Source organism: Nematostella vectensis, chromosome 13, assembly GCF_932526225.1.
Source record: "Nematostella vectensis chromosome 13, jaNemVect1.1, whole genome shotgun sequence".
Lineage (NCBI taxonomy): Eukaryota > Metazoa > Cnidaria > Anthozoa > Actiniaria > Edwardsiidae > Nematostella > Nematostella vectensis.
In genome coordinates, this window is record NC_064046.1 from 1,147,047 (window position 1) to 1,167,533 (window position 20,487).

General features: G+C 42.7%; 1 protein-coding gene across 5 annotated transcripts in view; it reads right to left on the reverse strand.

Moving 5' to 3' along the window:
• Positions 1–20,071, reverse strand: part of LOC5521508 (F-actin-uncapping protein LRRC16A) — a 42,538-nt gene extending 22,467 nt beyond the window's left edge. For 4 of the 5 annotated variants that reach the window (XM_048721194.1, XM_048721192.1, XM_048721193.1 and 1 more), the window contains exons 1-21: positions 19,877–20,071; positions 19,680–19,777; positions 18,254–18,307; positions 18,074–18,133; positions 17,495–17,616; positions 17,190–17,305; positions 8,117–8,187; positions 7,972–8,045; positions 7,461–7,536; positions 6,872–6,960; positions 6,574–6,668; positions 5,715–5,801; positions 5,354–5,414; positions 4,518–4,560; positions 4,365–4,442; positions 3,716–3,792; positions 3,146–3,182; positions 2,906–2,938; positions 1,604–1,674; positions 863–932; positions 377–458 (exon numbers count right to left, since the gene is read on the reverse strand). In XM_048721194.1, coding sequence (XP_048577151.1) covers positions 377–458; positions 863–932; positions 1,604–1,674; positions 2,906–2,938; positions 3,146–3,182; positions 3,716–3,792; positions 4,365–4,442; positions 4,518–4,560; positions 5,354–5,414; positions 5,715–5,801; positions 6,574–6,668; positions 6,872–6,960; positions 7,461–7,536; positions 7,972–8,045; positions 8,117–8,187; positions 17,190–17,305; positions 17,495–17,616; positions 18,074–18,133; positions 18,254–18,307; positions 19,680–19,777; positions 19,877–19,919 — 1,537 coding nt within the window. In that variant the 5' untranslated portion in view covers positions 19,920–20,071. The remainder of the gene's footprint in view (positions 1–376; positions 459–862; positions 933–1,603; positions 1,675–2,905; positions 2,939–3,145; positions 3,183–3,715; positions 3,793–4,364; positions 4,443–4,517; positions 4,561–5,353; positions 5,415–5,714; positions 5,802–6,573; positions 6,669–6,871; positions 6,961–7,460; positions 7,537–7,971; positions 8,046–8,116; positions 8,188–17,189; positions 17,306–17,494; positions 17,617–18,073; positions 18,134–18,253; positions 18,308–19,679; positions 19,778–19,876) is intronic. The other variant, XM_048721191.1, reaches the window with a different exon arrangement.
• Positions 20,072–20,487: the final 416 nt, after the last annotated feature.

Consider the following 20,487-nt stretch of genomic DNA (forward strand, 5'->3'; position numbering starts at 1 on the left):
TAGAAACGCACTTTTACTTTTCGCAACAAAATTTCGTAACAGCAAAAACGTTTTTGTCATGGCGCGTGCCACTTGTAATTATTTTTTGGCAAGACAAACTGCAACCAAAAATGTCTGAACGAGCTTTTAAACATAAAGGCAATGCTCCGCATTACACGCACATTCAAACGCAAAATGAGGGGGCGCAAAAAAAAAAAAAAAATCTTTGTAAGTGTGTTAATTATTATGAAACAGGAACATACTTTGTATGGTGGAAAAATATATCTTTTGTATGATGTGAATATGTGTAGAGCTTGCGTACTGTCAAATTCATTTCATATTTTTCTGAGAGGGACAAACAGTTGTTAAAACCGCGATTTATAATAAAATCTCTCACCATTTTCACTTATGTCTAATTTCTTGATATTTGCGACTTTGGGCAAGTGCTCCGCTAGTGCTGCGGCCCCCGAGCTCCGCAGCTGTTGAAGCAATGTGAGAATATATAAGCTAACTCTTTGCGCATTTGCCGCTTCCATAGATACAGTCGAGTCAGAGACATATATAGACCCACAGGCAGTTGTCACTTTACTCATGTCTGACCACGGAACACAGCTAGTGGTCATGCTTTTACATAGAAAGGAAGAACCCAGAAAAAGACTTAGCAGGGGCGAAGATCAACAACTCACATCGGGACAGGGATTAGCACGTTACTCCCAGCGGCACACCGTTAGCTAAGTACATTCCCCACACACACACACCAAGGCACAGTTTCGACATTCAGTATGATCAAAAGGTGACAGGGAGCTGTTCTATCAGACCGGAAGTAATGTGAAAGATCTCCAAGCGTCTAATAACTCAGGAGAGAGGAGAATTGAGATTTTACCTCGTTCTTGCTCAGGTTTAGCTCAATTTCCACCAGTGCCGAGTTCTCCGACAGACCAAGTAAAATAGCTCTACAAAAAAGAAACACACGAATGATAAATCAAAGGGACAAAGCGAACAAATCCACTCTTCCGAAACCCTTTCTTGCTAAGTTTTTCAATTAACCTACCCCCCCCACCCCACCCCATCTCATGATACACTTGCGCCCCGCCTCACTCCCGAGCAGGATGCAAACACACCGTTTACCAAGGACGTTTCATATTTCAAATATTGGTCCTTGGCACGAAAAAACAAGGAATCATCCCTTGTTTAAATGATCAATTTGCTGTACCTCATCCAATTAATTTAGGGACCATTTTTTAGGGGGCCAGTGCTGAAAAACGCAAGACTATTTCCAGTACCGCGCGCCTTTTTATTTTGAAAAGGCGGCTTTTTACTGTCACATTTTTGCGAATGCTTAGAAAACTAGCGCAAAGCTAAGGCTATAATTTTCTTTATGACTCCCCCATTATCAAACAAATCTGTCATCTCTTGTACAGTATGGTTTTAATGCTGTACAGCTAGTCAAAACAGCGACTGAACTCAGCCTTTCGTACCTTTACTCGAACGATTCAACACTATGATTGTTTGTTTTTGCCAAAGCATGCGCATGCGCATAAGTTATTCAGAATTGTTTTTTAGGGGTAGAACACACGAATAAGCTCTCGTTTTTTAGTGCCATCATTGAACCTACGGTACATACCTTACAGCATCAGCCGGGAGTCTGCAGTCTGAGACATTCACAACTTCCAAGACTTGGGCCATGCTGAAAAACTGAGCACAGAAAGGAAAGATAAGACACCGGAGCGTAAAACGGACCAAATGGATACCAACGTTGGTATTATTGCGCGCAGATACTTTTTCTCCTCTGTACGTGATTGGAGCATTTGTCAGAGGCTTATAAGGCTTGGTGAGCAAAGTATAATTACAACATATGATATCCCATACTCACATTTCACTTATGAACACTCTAAGAAACAACCACTTTTGCAACTTACTCCTTTACAAGATAAGAAACAACCCTCTCACATCTCACTCCTGAACGCCCTAAGAAACAACCACTTTAGCAGCTAACTCCTGTACATCGTTACAAACAACCACCCTCACATTTTAATTCTGTAATTTTCGCGGTAACAGTTAAAAACTGCATGTTTACAGTACACTACGAACTCTTTTGATATGCACTTATGTAGAAAAAGAAGGGACTTCAGAAATAACAGAAGTAGTTGAAGCCAGTCGATCCGATTTGCGTGACGGCTATAAAAACCCCATGCATGTGAATTATATCCGTTTGAATCATGCTAAAATTTAATCCATCGTACAATAAAATCGACTCAATTATATTTCTACGCTATTGAACAATGCTGGGTAAGTTATATTTTTCAAAATGATGGGAGTTCTAAACATTCAAAACAAAAACAAAACAACAGTGTCACGCAAGTCGGATTCACGGACTTTAAACACGAACAGGAACATGAAAAGAGTAGGGTGCTTGACTGATGAGAGTGATTAGATTTTGTTAGCGACGATTAATAATATAGTATCCTTTCAATCTTGACTTCTTGACTATAAAGCTGTTATTGACTTTACTTTATCACACACTTCCATTTAAGTCAATTAAACTGTGATTCTCATGATGGGCTAACTTTCTTAAAATTTGTCTTGTTTGCTATGGTAGCGAGAGCCGCACAAGAAATTTCTCGAAAGTGTTATATTTTTAGTAGTGTTTATTTAAATCCTACATTCAAAGTTTAAGGATGGTAAAATTAATTTCTAGGGTCAACACATTGGGGGCCTGAAGAAAATCCTAGATGACAAGGCATCTTTTACAAGCTCAATGGACAGACTACTTGCTATTCATGGAAAACACTACAGCATTTTCTACGTGAAACACGGACAAATGCGAGTCCTGCATGTTGAAAAAAAAACATACACAAAATAGGATTGTCTTAGGAATTCTCTTAGAGTGTGGGCGGAGTTTAGGATTAACATTTTTATGATTCACCTTTATCAGCCCTCGTCCTTGTCCTTCTTTGAACTGACATCAAGAAAGGTTAAAGGTTATGTGCAGTGTTAGTAAGTATAGGCACCATGCTTGCAAATAGTACAAAACAAATTACCACGGAGGAAAATAATAAGTGATAGAAGAGATTTTTTGTGAAACTCTCAAGACCTCTTCTTTCCCGAAATTATCAATTATTTTCCCTTACTCTCAAAATAAAATGTCTATTAGTTAAACTATTACCTGCTGAAATGGTAAAGGGATTGTAGCATCTTTTTTCCTGTTGTGAAAATTAATCGTTTTAGTAGAGGAAAATAACCTATCCAAAATAGAACCCCTGAAAGATAGTTATTACGATGCTGATAAAGGAAAAAAAATAATGGCAGTGATGATAATGCAATGTAATGCTTATGATTTTTATGATGCCAATGATGATGCTGGTGACGATGATGCCATTAATAATAAGCTGATGATGACAAAGATGGTGATGATGAAAATGATCATGACAAAAGGGGGGATGATAAACAGATGGTGCAGTATAATAATAATGATGATGGTTAAAATGTTGATAATGATAATGATGATGATGGTGAAAATGTCTACAATGATAATGACGATGCTTGTGACGATGATGGCATTAATAATGAAGATTATGATGATAAATATGGCGATGATAAACAGATGGTGCAGTATAATGATAATGATGATGGTGAAAATTTTGATAATGATAATGATGATGATGACAATGGTGTAAATAAAGATGAGGAGGATGATAAAAAGGACTGCAAATCTCATAAAACAGTGACACCTTACTTTGTGGTGAACAGATTGCCTGCTAAGTGGAGATGCATCAAGTTTTGCACACATCCCCTCATCAAAGCCCCAAACAGCTAAAATGGAAAAATAAAAACACCTCAAAAATTTTAAAGTACATGAAAAACTATATGGTGGATCAGATTGAGTGGTTCAACATATGGAAACTCTTTCAGGCACTCAAACCTCCCTAAGACAAGTATCATTTTGATGGTTATTTTTAATCAATGAGACCACCCCGCATTCCGCTTAACATACGTACTACACAAATGGGGACAGCATGAAATGCTTTTCTCATATTCAAAATGAAACAATAGACACTTAATGATTTTTAGTGGCCTTGGAACAATTTTAACGTCTTAACTGAAGTGACAATTTTCATTTTGAAGCCCCAACTTTGGTAAAAAAGGGTGCAAAAATACAGGAAAATGTATGAAAATTATCTTGATCATCGACCTTTATTCCACATCACTTCCAGGATCTATTGTTGACTTGTATGATTTTCAAAATGACAAACAAATCACATTGTGCAGGCATGGGTCAAAAATCTGCTAATGGGGAGGGGATGTGCAGCCTAAGGTATCCTATAGAAAAAGGATAAGAAATGATCCACTTTGTGGCGGCCATGGTGGGTGGAAAGCCTACTTACCACATCTAGAGCACACTCAGTATATGACAGGTCCAAGTGGGTCAGAGCATTCGGATTGGCTAGAAAGTCGGAAAGTGCCTACCAAAATATACAAATCCCATATAAGATTATAGAATAATAAAGGGAAATACATTATTTCATGGTAAACCTCACCAGAACACCTTCTGACTTGAGTGGATTCTTGCTAAGGTTCAATCTGAATGCATACAAATGAAATTTATTGTTTTTTTGTTTTTTTTTAATTAAATCATGTTTCAGGTTTTACACATTATTTCCTACAGACGGAAAAGTTGCAAAGTTGAGAATTTTGATGGACAGGAACTTCCTATTAGGAGGATGATGTGCATTTTGCCTTGCTGGCTCATGGGCGGGCCACATGGCAGGGAGGGGGCACTGGGGGCACGCCCCCCCCAATTATTAACAAAATTATAGGGAAATGACCAGTAGGGGCGTGGCTGTGCCCCCCCTCTATTTTCTTAATGTTTCTGTATTGTGCCCCCCTCTATTTTCTTAATGTTTCTGTATTGTGCCCCCTCTATTTTCTTAATGTTTCTGTATTGTGCCCCCTCTATTTTCTTAATGTTTCTGTATTGTGCCCCCCTCTATTTTCTTAATGTTTCTGTATTGTGCCCCCCTCTATTTTCTTAATGTTTCTGTATTGTGCCCCCCTCTATTTTCTTAATGTTTCTGTATTGTGCCCCCCTCTATTTTCTTAATGTTTCTGTATTGTGCCCCCCTCTATTTTCTTAATGTTTCTGTATTGTGCCCCCCTCTATTTTCTTAATGTTTCTGTATTGTGCCCCCCTCTATTTTCTTAATGTTTCTGTATTGTGCCCCCCAATATTCCGAGGCCTGCTTCTGCACTGCGGTTAGCTAGTGAAGTTCATGTCATTCTCATTAGTTTCAATTTTTTTGTTTTTTTTTCACAAAACTGCCTAGGTTACCAATCTAGAGTGCATTGCATTGCAATATGACAAGATGAAGCTTACCTTTTTAACGAACTATCCATGTATTTACTGCCTTTGAGGGCTTGACCAAGGGACTGTGAACCTACAAGGAGGTAACTATCAGCACCATGGCCGGCAACACAGCATTACGCTAGTGCAGATGAATTATTTCTCGAAGGGAAGAACAAATCAAATAAACCAATATATAAAACATGTGGGGATTTGTTGAATTCAGGTCTTGGTTCAAATTTCTTCAGTCTGTGGGGAAAGGAGAGACAACAGATCCACTAAGACTCCAATTAACAGGGTCTTTATTGTAACTTGCGGCAGTTTGAACAGCACTTTACAATACATGAATCCAGTGGATGGCTAGTGTCAGGTAGTATAAATGCCACTAACTAACCTTTGCTGGTAAAGTTGTTCTCTGCCAAAGTCAAAGCTGCTAAGCCTTGTGGGAGTTTGCCAATAACCCCTGTCAAGTGACTAAGCCCTGTGTGTAGGTGACACGCGTTACTGTGTTATCATACTGTACTTGACACAATCACATACATTACTTTAAAGATTCTTTAACTGAGCAAATCCTTTTTTAACCAAGGGTTCGATTCTTACCTCAAATGGTTTTGGTAAGCTAACAACAGGCAAAAACGTCCCAAACTTTTCCATTTTTCAAAAAGAAGCCCTTATGTTTATCCTTTAAATTAGTTATCTGCTTGGTAATTAAAAGGAACATTAAAATTAAGCCCGGAAAACTGTACTAGGTTAAAATTGCCCCCCATCACATTGCCAAAGAATGAATTTCCACTGTAGTAAAACACGGGCCTCTTTTAAAAGAGGATTTCTTATTTTGGGGAAATAGTAGTTCTATAACTTTCTTGTGTTATAGTGTGGCACAAACTCCAGGGTGCCAAATTTTATCATTATTGAGGGCGCGGCTAAATAGGCAACTAAAAAATCATGTGACTTTTTTGGGTGGAAAACATGATATCTAATCTAAATAAGTATACCATGTGTTTGTGCATGATCCTGCTCTATTGGCAAAATAACAAACACCAAATAAAAAAATATTTAGCACTTATGAATCAGCCAGAAATTTTATTTGTCAAAAAGGGCTATTTCTATAAAGATTTTATTTCTTTGTGTCTTTCTGATGTGACATAGTCCTTTCTGTGTTTATTTTGGTTTGAATTTGCCTTTAAAAAAGTCACCTGATTTCTTAGTATAAGTTGCCTATTGGGTAACATTGTGTATTTGAAACCACTAACCTCTGTCTTCCATTGAGTTGTTTGACAAATCCATCACATTTAAAGCTGACTTTGGATTTGATGTAAGAGCCAGGGCCATTTTTTGAAAATAATCCCTACACAAAAGTAGCATTACTTGATGAGTGTAAGGGGGTGATATATAGGGGTTGAGGGGTTGAAATTGCTCAAACTTTATACTGAAACGCAAACTTCTTAGGCTAAGACTGAAGAAACGTTCTTTGGAATGTAGGTGTGGATTCACAAAAATATAATGTAAACAAAATGATCAATTATGCACTGAGAAAAATCATAATAATACCTCCCAAGACTGACTCCATCTAGTACAAGTTCCTCAATGGAAGTGGATTTTTTCAACACTCTCAGCACTGCGTCACAGACATCAGAACTCTATGAAGAGAAAATCAAATTCAAATCCAATGGCAAATATGTATATGGTGCATAAAATATGGCTACAGTACATGATTTCTCTTGTTTTTAGAAATGCCATTTGCTATCAGCTATTTGCCATTTGCACTGATCTATTTTTTTTAACACGAAACCGCGCTATAAAAGGGATAGGGACGCCCCCTTTTCACACCACGAGAAGTTTGACATCAGAATCAACATGGCGGACTAACCGTCAGGCAGAGCTATAGACACAAAATTTATAATAAAACTCTGAATGCCTCTTTTAAAAACACAAATAACTCCCAAACATTTCTCAACTTAATGTTTCTTTCTACCTTTGCTAGTTTATATGGAACCAAATATTCGATTTAGATAAAAAATCGGATACGTCTCGACAGCTGACAGCTGAGCGTCAACTGAAGGTGTTGCTGCCCTGGACACACTTCTTTTATAGCACGGTTTCATGTTTAAATAGGTGTAAACAGAATAATGTTTTTTACCAGTTTAAAAGATCTGCAGACAAGCTTGGTAAACCATGAAGTATACTCTAGTGCAGATACCACAGGAACCAGCTCTCTGGAGAATTGACATTTACATATTCTTAGACTATTATATATATGTAAGGGTAAACATCACACTGTAGTTGTTGCATCTGAGTTAAGGTGATCTCAGCCTACACCATATATTTACACCCATCCCTAAGCTTCACACCAACTTAGTTAAAAGTTGATCAGCCTATCATTTCATTTTCTCCACAACTTTTATTAAAGTTTCTTTATGCATAGATCCTTTATCCTTATCTGAAAAAATCCAATCTAGACTTAAATGGACTCTTCTAGTTAAGCTATCTAAAGACTTAAAAGGACTCTTCTAGTTCAATGGACCCTTGTGGAAATAAATGAATTTTCAGATTCATTTTTAAGCCTTATGAGAAAAGGATAGCATGAACTGATCACTAGGATAATAATAATGGTCTGGTGGCATAAAGGCAATTCAAACAGCAGCGCTTACTTTTGCTCCAGATGGTCGAAATCCTGCAGGTTGAATTCTTTTGTGTTGTGCGACAGATATATGGTATCCACATCCTGACAAAACAGCAAAAAATAAATACAATCCTCATAAAAAAACAGAATGTCTTTTTCATTTTCCAACTCACCCAGGCCACCTCCTCTAGGTACGGCACACCATGGTAGTCACACATGCAGGCGTACACTCTTGAGAAACCGCCTGTTAATGCACAAAGAACAACATGTGATGGTGGATAGGGTAGCTATAGGGTGTGTGGTGAGGGTAGCTATAGCGTGTATGGTGAGGGTAGCTATAGGGTGTATGGTGAGGGTAGCTATAGCGCGTATGGTGAGGGTAGCTATAGGGTGTATGGTGAGGGTAGCTATAGCGTGTATGGTTAGGGTAGCTATAGGGTGTATGGTGAGGGTAGCTATAGCGTGTATGGTGAGGGTAGCTATAGGGTGTATGGTGAGGGTAGCTTTAGTGTGTATGGTGAGGGTAGCTATAGGGTGTATGGTGAGGGTAGTTATAGCGTGTATGGTGAGGGTAGCTATAGGGTGTATGGTTAGGGTAGCTATAGGGTGTGTGGTGAGGGTAGCTATAGGGTGTATGGTTAGGGTAGCTATAGGGTGTATGGTGAGGGTAGCTATAGGGTGTATGGTTAGGGTAGCTATAGTGTGTATGGTGAGTGTAGCTATAGCGTGTATGGTTAGGGTAGCTATAGGGTGTATGGTGAGGGTAGCTATAGGGTGTATGGTTAGGGTAGCTATAGGGTGTATGGTGAGGGTAGCTATAGCGTGTATGGTGAGGGTAGCTATAGCCTGTATGGTGAGGGTAGCTATAGGGTGTATGGTTAGGGTAGCTATAGGGTGTATGGTGAGGGTAGCTATAGGGTGTATGGTTAGGGTAGCTATAGTGTGTATGGTGAGTGTAGCTATAGCGTGTATGGTTAGGGTAGCTATAGGGTGTATGGTGAGGGTAGCTATAGGGTGTATGGTTAGGGTAGCTATAGGGTGTATGGTGAGGGTAGCTATAGGGTGTATGGTGAGGGTAGCTACATGTATAGCGTGTATGGTGAGGGTAGCTATAAGGTGTGTGGTGAGGGTAGCTATAGGGTGTATGGTGAGGGTAGCTATAGGGTGTGTGGTGAGGGTAGCTATAGCGTGTATGGTGAGGGTAGCTATAGCGTGTATGGTGAGGGTAGCTATAGGGTGTATGGTGAGGGTAGCTATAGCGTGTATGGTGAGGGTAGTTATAGGGTGTATGGTGAGGGTAGCTATAGCGTGTATGGTGAGGGTAGTTATAGGGTGTATGGTGAGGGTAGCTATAGGGTGTATGGTGAGGGTAGCTATAGGGTGTATGGTGAGGGTAGCTATAGCCTGTATGGTGAGGGTAGCTATAGGGTGTATGGTTAGGGTAGCTATAGGGTGTATGGTGAGGGTAGCTATAGGGTGTATGGTTAGGGTAGCTATAGTGTGTATGGTGAGTGTAGCTATAGCGTGTATGGTTAGGGTAGCTATAGGGTATATGGTGAGGGTAGCTATAGGGTGTATGGTTAGGGTAGCTATAGGGTGTATGGTGAGGGTAGCTATAGGGTGTATGGTGAGGGTAGCTATAAGGTGTGTGGTGAGGGTAGCTATAGGGTGTATGGTGAGGGTAGCTATAGGGTGTGTGGTGAGGGTAGCTATAGGGTGTATGATGAGGGTAGCTATAGCGTGTATGGTGAGGGTAGCTATAGCGTGTATGGTGAGGGTAGCTATAGGGTGTATGGTGAGGGTAGCTATAGCGTGTATGGTGAGGGTAGCTATAGGGTGTATGGTGTGGGTAGCTATAGGGTGTATGGTGAGGGTAGCTATAGGGTGTGTGGTGAGGGTAGCTATAGGGTGTATGGTGAGGGTAGCTATAGGGTGTATGGTGAGGGTAGCTATAGGGTGTATGGTGAGGGTAGCTATAGGGTGTATGGTGAGGGTAGCTATAGGGTGTATGGTGAGGGTAGCTATAGGGTGTATGGTGAGGGTAGCTATAGCGTGTATGGTGAGGGTAGCTATAGGGTGTATGGTTAGGGTAGCTATAGCGTGTATGGTGAGGGTAGCTACAGCGTGTATGGTGAGGGTAGCTATAGGGTGTGTGGTGAGGGTAGCTATAGGGTGTATGGTTAGGGTAGCTATAGGGTGTATGGTTAGGGTAGCTATAGCGTGTATGGTGAGGGTAGCTATAGGGTGTGTGGTGAGGGTAGCTATAGGGTGTGTGGTGAGGGTAGTTATGGGGTGTATGGTGAGGGTAGCTATAGGGTGTATGGTGAGGGTAGCTATAGGGTGTGTGGTGAGGGTAGCTATAGGGTGTATGGTGAGGGTAGCTATAGGGTGTCTGGTGAGGGTAGCTATAGGGTGTATGGTGAGGGTAGCTATAGGGTGTGTGGTGAGGGTAGTTATGGGGTGTATGGTGAGGGTAGCTATAGGGTGTATGGTGAGGGTAGCTATAGGGTGTATGGTGAGGGTAGTTATGGGGTGTATGGTGAGGGTAGCTATAGGGTGTATGGTGAGGGTAGCTATAGGGTGTGTGGTGAGGGTAGTTATGGGGTGTATGGTGAGGGTAGCTATAGGGTGTATGGTGAGGGTAGCTATAGGGTGTGTGGTGAGGGTAGCTATAGGGTGTATGGTGAGGGTAGCTATAGGGTGTATGGTTAGGGTAGCTATAGAGTGTATGGTGAGGGTAGCTATAGGGTGTGTGGTGAGGGTAGCTATAGGGTGTGTGGTGAGGGTAGTTATGGGGTGTATGGTGAGGGTAGCTATAGGGTGTATGGTGAGGGTAGCTATAGGGTGTGTGGTGAGGGTAGCTATAGGGTGTATGGTGAGGGTAGCTATAGGGTGTCTGGTGAGGGTAGCTATAGGGTGTATGGTGAGGGTAGCTATAGGGTGTGTGGTGAGGGTAGTTATGGGGTGTATGGTGAGGGTAGCTATAGGGTGTATGGTGAGGGTAGCTATAGGGTGTATGGTGAGGGTAGTTATGGGGTGTATGGTGAGGGTAGCTATAGGGTGTATGGTGAGGGTAGCTATAGGGTGTGTGGTGAGGGTAGTTATGGGGTGTATGGTGAGGGTAGTTATGGGGTGTATGGTGAGGGTAGCTATAGGGTGTATGGTGAGGGTAGCTATAGGGTGTGTGGTGAGGGTAGCTATAGGGTGTATGGTGAGGGTAGCTATAGGGTGTATGGTTAGGGTAGCTATAGCGTGTATGGTGAGGGTAGCTATAGGGTGTGTGGTGAGGGTAGCTATAGGGTGTGTGGTGAGGGTAGTTATGGGGTGTATGGTGAGGGTAGCTATAGGGTGTATGGTGAGGGTAGCTATAGGGTGTGTGGTGAGGGTAGCTATAGGGTGTATGGTGAGGGTAGCTATAGGGTGTCTGGTGAGGGTAGCTATAGGGTGTATGGTGAGGGTAGCTATAGGGTGTGTGGTGAGGGTAGTTATGGGGTGTATGGTGAGGGTAGCTATAGGGTGTATGGTGAGGGTAGCTATAGGGTGTATGGTGAGGGTAGTTATGGGGTGTATGGTGAGGGTAGCTATAGGGTGTATGGTGAGGGTAGCTATAGGGTGTGTGGTGAGGGTAGTTATGGGGTGTATGGTGAGGGTAGTTATGGGGTGTATGGTGAGGGTAGCTATAGGGTGTATGGTGAGGGTAGCTATAGGGTGTATGGTGAGGGTAGCTATAGTGTGTATGGTGAGGGTAACTATAGCGTGTATGGTGAGGGTAGCCATAGGGTGTATGGTGAGGGTAGTTATGGGGTGTATGGTGAGGGTAGCTATAGGGTGTATGGTGAGGGTAGCTATAGGGTGTGTGGTGAGGGTAGCTATAGGGTGTGTGGTGAGGGTAGCTATAGGGTGTATGGTGAGGGTAGCTATAGGGTGTGTGGTGAGGGTAGCTATAGGGTGTATGGTTAGGGTAGCTATAGCGTGTGTGGTGAGGGTAGCTTTAGCATGTATGGTGAGGGTAGCTTTAGCGTGTATGGTTAGGGTAGCTATAGGGTGTATGGTGAGGGTAGCTATAGGGTGTATGGTGAGGGTAGCTATAGTGTGTATGGTGAGGGTAACTATAGCGTGTATGGTGAGGGTAGCCATAGGGTGTATGGTGAGGGTAGTTATGGGGTGTATGGTGAGGGTAGCTATAGGGTGTATGGTGAGGGTAGCTATAGCGTGTGTGGTGAGGGTAGCTATAGGGTGTGTGGTGAGGGTAGTTATAGCGTGTATGGTGAGGGTAGCTATAGGGTGTATGGTGAGGGTAGCTATAGGGTGTATGGTGAGGGTAGCTATAGTGTGTATGGTGAGGGTAGCTATAGGGTGTGTGGTGAGGGTAGCTATAGGGTGTGTGGTGAGGGTAGTTATAGGGTGTATGGTGAGGGTAGCTATAGGGTGTGTGGTGAGGGTAGCTATAGGGTGTGTGGTGAGGGTAGCTATAGGGTGTATGGTGAGGGTAGCTATAGGGTGTGTGGTGAGGGTAGCTATAGGGTGTGTGGTGAGGGTAGCTATAGGGTGTATGGTGAGGGTAGCTATAGGGTGTATGGTTAGGGTAGCTATAGGGTGTATGGTGAGGGTAGCTATAGGGTGTATGGTGAGGGTAGCTATAGGGTGTATGGTGAGGGTAGCTATAGCGTGTATGGTGAGGGTAGCTATAGGGTGTATGGTGAGGGTAGCTATAGCGTGTATGGTTAGGGTAGCTATAGGGTGTGTTGTTAGGGTAGCTATAGGGTGTGTGGTTAGGGTAGCTATAGGGTGTATGGTGAGGGTAGCTATAGCGTGTATGGTGAGGGTAGCTATAGCGTGTGTGGTGAGGGTAGCTATAGCGTGTGTGGTGAGGGTAGCTATAGCGTGTATGGTGAGGGTAGCTATAGGGTGTATGGTGAGGGTAGCTATAGCGTGTGTGGTGAGGGTAGCTATAGCGTGTATGGTGAGGGTAGCTATAGGGTGTATGGTGAGGGTAGTTATAGCGTGTATGGTGAGGGTATCTATAGGGTGTATGGTGAGGGTAGCTATAGGGTGTATGGTGAGGGTAGCTATAGCATGTATGGTGAGGGTAGCTATAGCCTGTATGGTGAGGGTAGCTATAGCGTGTATGGTGAGGGTAGCTATAGGGTGTATGGTGAGGGTAGCTATAGGGTGTATAGTTAGGGTAGCTATAGGGTGTATGGTTAGGGTAGCTATAGGGTGTATGGTGAGGGTAGTTATAGCGTGTATGGTGAGGGTAGCTATAGGGTGTAGGGTTAGGGTAGCTATAGCGTGTATGGTGAGGGTAGCTATAGCGTGTATGGTGAGGGTAGCTATAGGGTGTATGGTGAGGGTAGCTATAGGGTGTATGGTGAGGGTAGCTATAGGGTGTATGGTGAGGGTAGCTTTAGCGTGTATGGTGAGGGTAGCTATAGCGTGTATGATGAGGGTAGCTTTAGTGTGTATGGTGAGGGTAGCTATAGCGTGTATGGTGAGGGTAGCTATAGGGTGTATGGTGAGGGTAGCTATAGGGTGTATGGTGAGGGTAGCTATAGCGTGTATGGTGAGGGTAGCTATAGGGTGTATGGTGAGGGTAGTTATAGGGTGTATGGTGAGGGTAGCTACATGTATAGCGTGTATGGTGAGGGTAGCTATAAGGTGTGTGGTGAGGGTAGCTATAGGGTGTATGGTGAGGGTAGCTATAGGGTGTGTGGTGAGGGTAGCTATAGGGTGTATGATGAGGGTAGCTATAGCGTGTATGGTGAGGGTAGCTATAGCGTGTATGGTGAGGGTAGCTATAGCGTGTGTGGTGAGGGTAGCTATAGGGTGTATGGTGAGGGTAGCTTTAGCGTGTATGGTGAGGGTGGCTTTAGCGTGTATGGTGAGGGTAGCTATAGCGTGTATGATGAGGGTAGCTATAGGGTGTATGGTGAGGGTAGCTATAGCGTGTATGGTGAGGGTAGCTATAGGGTGTATGGTGAGGGTAGCTATAGGGTGTATGGTGAGGGTAGCTATAGCGTGTATGGTGAGGGTAGCTATAGGGTGTGTGGTGAGGGTAGCTATAGCGTGTGTGGTGAGGGTAGCTATAGGGTGTATGGTGAGGGTAGCTATAGGGTGTATGGTGAGGGTAGCTATAGGGTGTATGGTGAGGGTAGCTATAGCGTGTATGGTGAGGGTAGCTATAGGGTGTATGGTGAGGGTAGCTATAGGGTGTATGGTGAGGGTAGCTATAGGGTGTATGGTGAGGGTAGCTATAGGGTGTGTGGTGAGGGTAGCTATAGCGTGTGTGGTGAGGGTAGCTATAGCGTGTATGGTGAGGGTAGCTATAGGGTGTATGGTGAGGGTAGCTATAGGGTGTGTGGTGAGGGTAGCTATAGGGTGTATGGTGAGGGTAGCTATAGGGTGTATGGTTAGGGTAGCTATAGCGTGTATGGTGAGGGTAGCTATAGCGTGTGTGGTGAGGGTAGCTATAGGGTGTATGGTGAGGGTAGCTTTAGCGTGTATGGTGAGGGTGGCTTTAGCGTGTATGGTGAGGGTAGCTATAGCGTGTATGGTGAGGGTAGCTATAGCGTGTATGATGAGGGTAGCTATAGCGTGTATGGTGAGGGTAGCTATAGGGTGTATGGTGAGGGTAGCTATAGGGTGTATGGTGAGGGTAGCTATAGGGTGTATGGTGAGGGTAGCTATAGCGTGTATGGTGAGGGTAGCTATAGGGTGTATGGTGAGGGTAGTTATAGGGTGTATGGTGAGGGTAGCTACATGTATAGCGTGTATGGTGAGGGTAGCTATAAGGTGTGTGGTGAGGGTAGCTATAGGGTGTATGGTGAGGGTAGCTATAGGGTGTGTGGTGAGGGTAGCTATAGGGTGTATGATGAGGGTAGCTATAGCGTGTATGGTGAGGGTAGCTATAGCGTGTATGGTGAGGGTAGCTATAGGGTGTGTGGTGAGGGTAGCTATAGCGTGTATGGTGAGGGTAGCTATAGGGTGTATGGTGAGGGTAGCTATAGCGTGTATGGTGAGGGTAGCTATAGGGTGTATGGTGAGGGTAGCTATAGGGTGTATGGTGAGGGTAGCTTTAGTGTGTATGGTGAGGGTAGCCATAGGGTGTATGGCGAGGGTAGTTATGGGGTGTGTAGTGAGGGTAGCTATAGGGTGTGTAGTGAGGGTAGTTATAGGGTGTGTGGTGAGGGTAGTTATAGGGTGTATGGTGAGGGTAGCTATAGGGTGTATGGTGAGGGTAGCTATAGGGTGTATGGTGAGGGTAGCTATAGGGTGTATGGTGAGGGTAGCTATAGGGTGTATGGTGAGGGTAGCTTTAGTGTGTATGGTGAGGGTAGCTATAGCGTGTATGGTGAGGGTAGCTATGGCGTGTATGGTGAGGGTAGCTATAGGGTGTATGGTGAGGGTAGCTTTAGTGTGTATGGTGAGGGTAGCTATAGCGTGTATGGTGAGGGTAGCTTTAGTGTGTATGGTGAGGGTAGCTATAGGGTGTATGGTGAGGGTAGCTACAGCGTGTATGGTGAGGGTAGCTATAGGGTGTGTGGTGAGGGTAGCTATAGGGTGTATGGTGAGGGTAGCTATAACATGTATGGTGAGGGTAGCTATAGGGTGTATGGTGAGGGTAGCTATAGGGTGTATGGTGAGGGTAGCTATAACATGTATGGTGAGGGTAGCTATAGCGTGTATGGTGAGGGTAGCTATAGGGTGTATGGTGAGGGTAGCTATAGGGTGTATGGTGAGGGTAGCTATAGGGTGTATGGTGAGGGTAGCTATAGCGTGTATGGTGAGGGTAGCTATAGGGTGTATGGTGAGGGTAGCTATAGGGTGTGTGGTGAGGGTAGCTATAGGGTGTATGGTGAGGGTAGCTATAGGGTGTATGGTGAGGGTAGCTATAGCGTGTATGGTGAGGGTAGCTATAGCGTGTATGGTGAGGGTAGCTATAGGGTGTATGGTGAGGGTAGCTTTAGTGTGTATGGTGAGGGTAGCTATAGGGTGTGTGGTGAGGGTAGCTATAGGGTGTATGGTGAGGGTAGCTATAAGGTGTATGGTGAGGGTAGCTATAGCGTGTATGGTGAGGGCAGCTATAGCGTGTATGGTGAGGGTAGCTATAGGGTGTATGGTGAGGGTAGCTATAACATGTATGGTGAGGGTAGCTATAGCGTGTATGGTGAGGGTAGCTATAGGGTGTATGGTGAGGGTAGCTATAGCCTGTATGGTGAGGGTAGCTATAGCGTGTATGGTGAGGGTAGCTATAGCGTGTATGGTGAGGGTAGCTATAGCGTGTATGGTGAGGGTAGCTATAGGGTGTATGGTGAGGGTAGCTATAGGGTGTATGGTGAGGGTAGCTATAGCGTGTATGGTGAGGGTAGCTATAGGGTGTATGGTGAGGGTAGCTATAGGGTGTATGGTGAGGGTAGCTATAGGGTGTATGGTGAGGGTAGCTATAGGGTGTATGGTGAGGGTAGCTATAGCGTGTATGGTGAGGGTAGCTATAGCGTGTGTGGTGAGGGTAGCTATAGGGTGTATGGTTAGGGTAGCTATAGCGTGTATGGTGAGGGTAGCTATAGGGTGTGTGGTGAGGGTAGCTATAGCGTGTGTGGTGAGGGTAGCTATAGGGTGTATGGTGAGGGTAGCTATAGGGTGTATGGTGAGGGTAGCTATAGGGTGTATGGTGAGGGTAGCTATAGGGTGTATGGTGAGGGTAGCTATAGGGTGTATGGTGAGGGTAGCTATAGGGTGTGTGGTGAGGGTAGCTATAGCGTGTGTGGTGAGGGTAGCTATAGGGTGTATGGTGAGGGTAGCTATAGGGTGTATGGTGAGGGTAGCTATAGCGTGTATGGTGAGGGTAGCTATAGGGTGTGTGGTGAGGGTAGCTATAGCGTGTGTGGTGAGGGTAGCTATAGGGTGTATGGTGAGGGTAGCTTTAGCGTGTATGGTGAGGGTGGCTTTAGCGTGTATGGTGAGGGTAGCTATAGCGTGTATGATGAGGGTAGCTATAGCGTGTATGGTGAGGGTAGCTATAGGGTGTATGGTGAGGGTAGCTATAGGGTGTATGGTGAGGGTAGCTATAGGGTGTATGGTGAGGGTAGCTATAGCGTGTATGGTGAGGGTAGCTATAGGGTGTATGGTGAGGGTAGCTATAGGGTGTATGGTGAGGGTAGCTATAGGGTGTATGGTGAGGGTAGCTATAGGGTGTATGGTGAGGAAAGCTATAGGTGTAGGGTAGAGATCATGTGACATACGCACCACATGGTCCTGTCTCAGTATCAACTTCGGCATTCCGCAAGTTGTTAACGAGCGTCATAACTTGCTCCTGTCTGTCCTCCCCTGAGTCTGCCGACAGCTTCAAGCGCAGTAGGCGACTAAAAGAAGTTGCATGAGATTTTAAAGAATCTTGCTCAGCCAATCACACATTTTGTTAATTAGCATTAATAAAACAGTATCTTTTGTAATGACAATAGCTAGCAAATTGTTTTCAGGGGGGAGGGGTTGGTATATCCATGTGTATGTCAATCCATATACATGGATATACCAACTGTACTAAGACTTACTCAGGGTTTCCAGATGGGAAGGAGCATTTCAGTGCAGCAATTATATAAGCAATGATCTCTGTGCAGTCCTTTGGCTGGGCAACCTTGATCAGCTGAGGCTTGTCGCCAGAAGATATGGATAGCTAGAAAGAAAGGAGAGTTGAAAGCATGGCCTAAAACCAGCAAATCACTGTTTGAAGAAATACTACCTTATTACACTTAATTTTAACGTCACTTTCATTACGCCAATTTCACGATTTATAAAGATTTGTGAAAATAACAAAAACTAAAATAAGTTAATTTAATCATTAGCAAGGAAAGATACTGTATTTAAATGATTCTGAAATACCATGACACAGGGATACCAAGTCTCAAGCCCCAGTCTCCTAGATGAGGTAATATGAGTCAGGTTTTTCAGTTTAATAAAAAATTAAATGTTATGTGTTTTTATTGAAGAAAAAGTTAAACTTATTGTGCTGTAAATCCCTCATGACAATTTGTTGAGCAAAAAAACATGGTATACCGCCAAAATCTTGTAAATCTCCTAGAGAATGACATGCTAATAGCAGAATTCTTGCAATTCAATCAGTAAACTCTTACTATGAGTGGCTTGGTACTTTCTATGCTTTGGATCGATAAAATATGAATGCTGGATTCCACCTGAAATAAAAAAAAATATTAGTAATTGGTTACCTATGGTATTATCAAAAGAGATAGGAACGTGAATAAAATCAAATTGCATGGAATTTAGAATGAAATAAACAATTTTATAATACTCACTTTGCATCCTTGCTTAGTATTTACAAGGGTATATAAGCGATAGGTTGATAGGGCCTAAAATGGAGATATAGAACAGTATTATTTAAAATAATTACACAATGCCTAGAGATGGCCAAAACTTGTCAGGGGGGGGGGGGGGAGGGGGGGTTTTTCCTCCAGTAGCCAACTATGGCCCTTACGTTTCAAGGATTTAATGATTTTTTACTGTGTTTTCTAATTTACAAGATACAACCAAATATTAGATGTGGCTTGAATGTCAGATGCACCGTAATTTGAAGTAATCTTTAACGCCCATTGTGTCCCAAGTTCTTAGACTGCATTCCAATAAATCAAAGATCAATAAACAATCAGAATAAAGTGCTAAATAACAAATTAAAACATTTAATCAAAGGTTGGAATTTTTAAACATATGTAATACGAATAAGCAAAGAATTCAAACAATACTTTAGATAAGTCAATCTTTTTTCTGGGTGTATCTTTATAATTCATAAGTTACTGTGATTGATAAAGTGTTACAACTAATCTCAATCAATAGTTTAACTCTTTTGCTGTTGTTGATCTAACATAACTGCTGGCTTTATATAAATCACTTCTCAGTGCTAGTTCCGTTTTGCTTAAGCCACACCAAATAAGGTAAATTTAAATGTGCATTGAGGAAGAAAAAGCAAACATAAAATCCATTAGATAATTTCAAAAATAAAAAAAATCAATAAAAAATGAAACTTGTTAAATGTTTCGGGATGTATTCCAATAAATATACCAAATAGAAAATACCGCCAGACATAAACATAATAAAAACAATAAACAATAGGTAACATTTTAACATTTTCAAAAGAGATATAAGTAGCAACGATGGCAACTTCTTTGTATCAGAATAACATTTTTTTCTTCTGAATACTAAATAAGTCTTGTGGTCAAGGAAGTGTCAAAATATATTTGAATTCAATAGAACACACCCTTGTACATACTACAAATAAACTGTCAACACATATAAACATGAATGGAATAATTTATCGAACGTTCAAGAATTTAAGAACGAATTCAGTAAGGAAACCAAAATAATAGTCGAAAGCTGAAGTGAATGTTATCGGTTACTACAAGACAAACATTGGCCGACATATTTGTTTAATTGATCTTAGATAGTCAAGAATTATATTTTCATAAAATTGTCAAAATGTAAACTGTGGCGGTTTTCAGTAGAAGACTAACGAAGTCCCATGTCATAGCATAAGTCTAGGAACTATTTGACAACATTACACTGCATTCAATTAGCCCTAGGACATCATAAGTGCAACTGGTAATCAAAGTAAGAGAATAATTCAAGCAGCCCTATTATTCAAGCTTTAGGTATTTATTCTTAATAGAATCGGAAACAGACTTTATTCAGGAAATGACAAAAATAAGCCGAAACGCTTCGTAGTCTCACCAGTAATCGAGGCTCAGTCCGTTCGCCTTTCAGTTCAACCTTTACTTCCTTCACAAAATCCAAGTTCAGGTCTTTGCGAAGTGCAGACTTCACCGAGGCTATGAATGCAGCAGATATTGAATCAAATTAGTGTTAAGAGGAAGTGATCTCTAGAAAACTTCGAAGACAACTTGAGAATCAACGATGATCGAGGTTACCTAATAGAGCCGGCTCAATGCCAGCACTCAACCCTTCCTCCATGAGGCCCAAGAACTGCAGAATCCTGTATCGTTAGGATAGTTGTAGGAATGAGATATAATAGCATAAAGTGGATAAATTCGTGGTGTTTGGAAGGTCGTCACATCTCGTCTCCCTTGCTCATAGCTTTACATGCATGCCACTAGTCTCGCCGGGAAGGGCTGGGCCGAGTCCTGGGTGTGTATGCCGGTTCCGTGGGGGAGGGGGTGGTGTTTTAGAGTTGCTTATCTGGCTCGCGAGATATCCATTTTTCGCGCCTTTCTCTCTAAATTAGCGTTACACAAGGGCAATGAAAAACACAATGAACATTTAAAACTGTTGCAAAATGAGCGAAAGAAAGAAAGAGGGCGAAACTATAACTTTACGCTTAGTAGTATGCACCAAAGATATGATACGAAAAAATGGCATATGTCACTAATAATAAAAGTGGTTAGAAACCACTACCAAGTGCGCGTGGTATATGAAACTGAAAGCATAAATTGCAATTTCTCATAAGTTTCTAAGGACCGCGGTTTTCTCACAATCTACATCGTAGAGACGGGAGCTGAAAGAATCCTGAATTATGCATCTT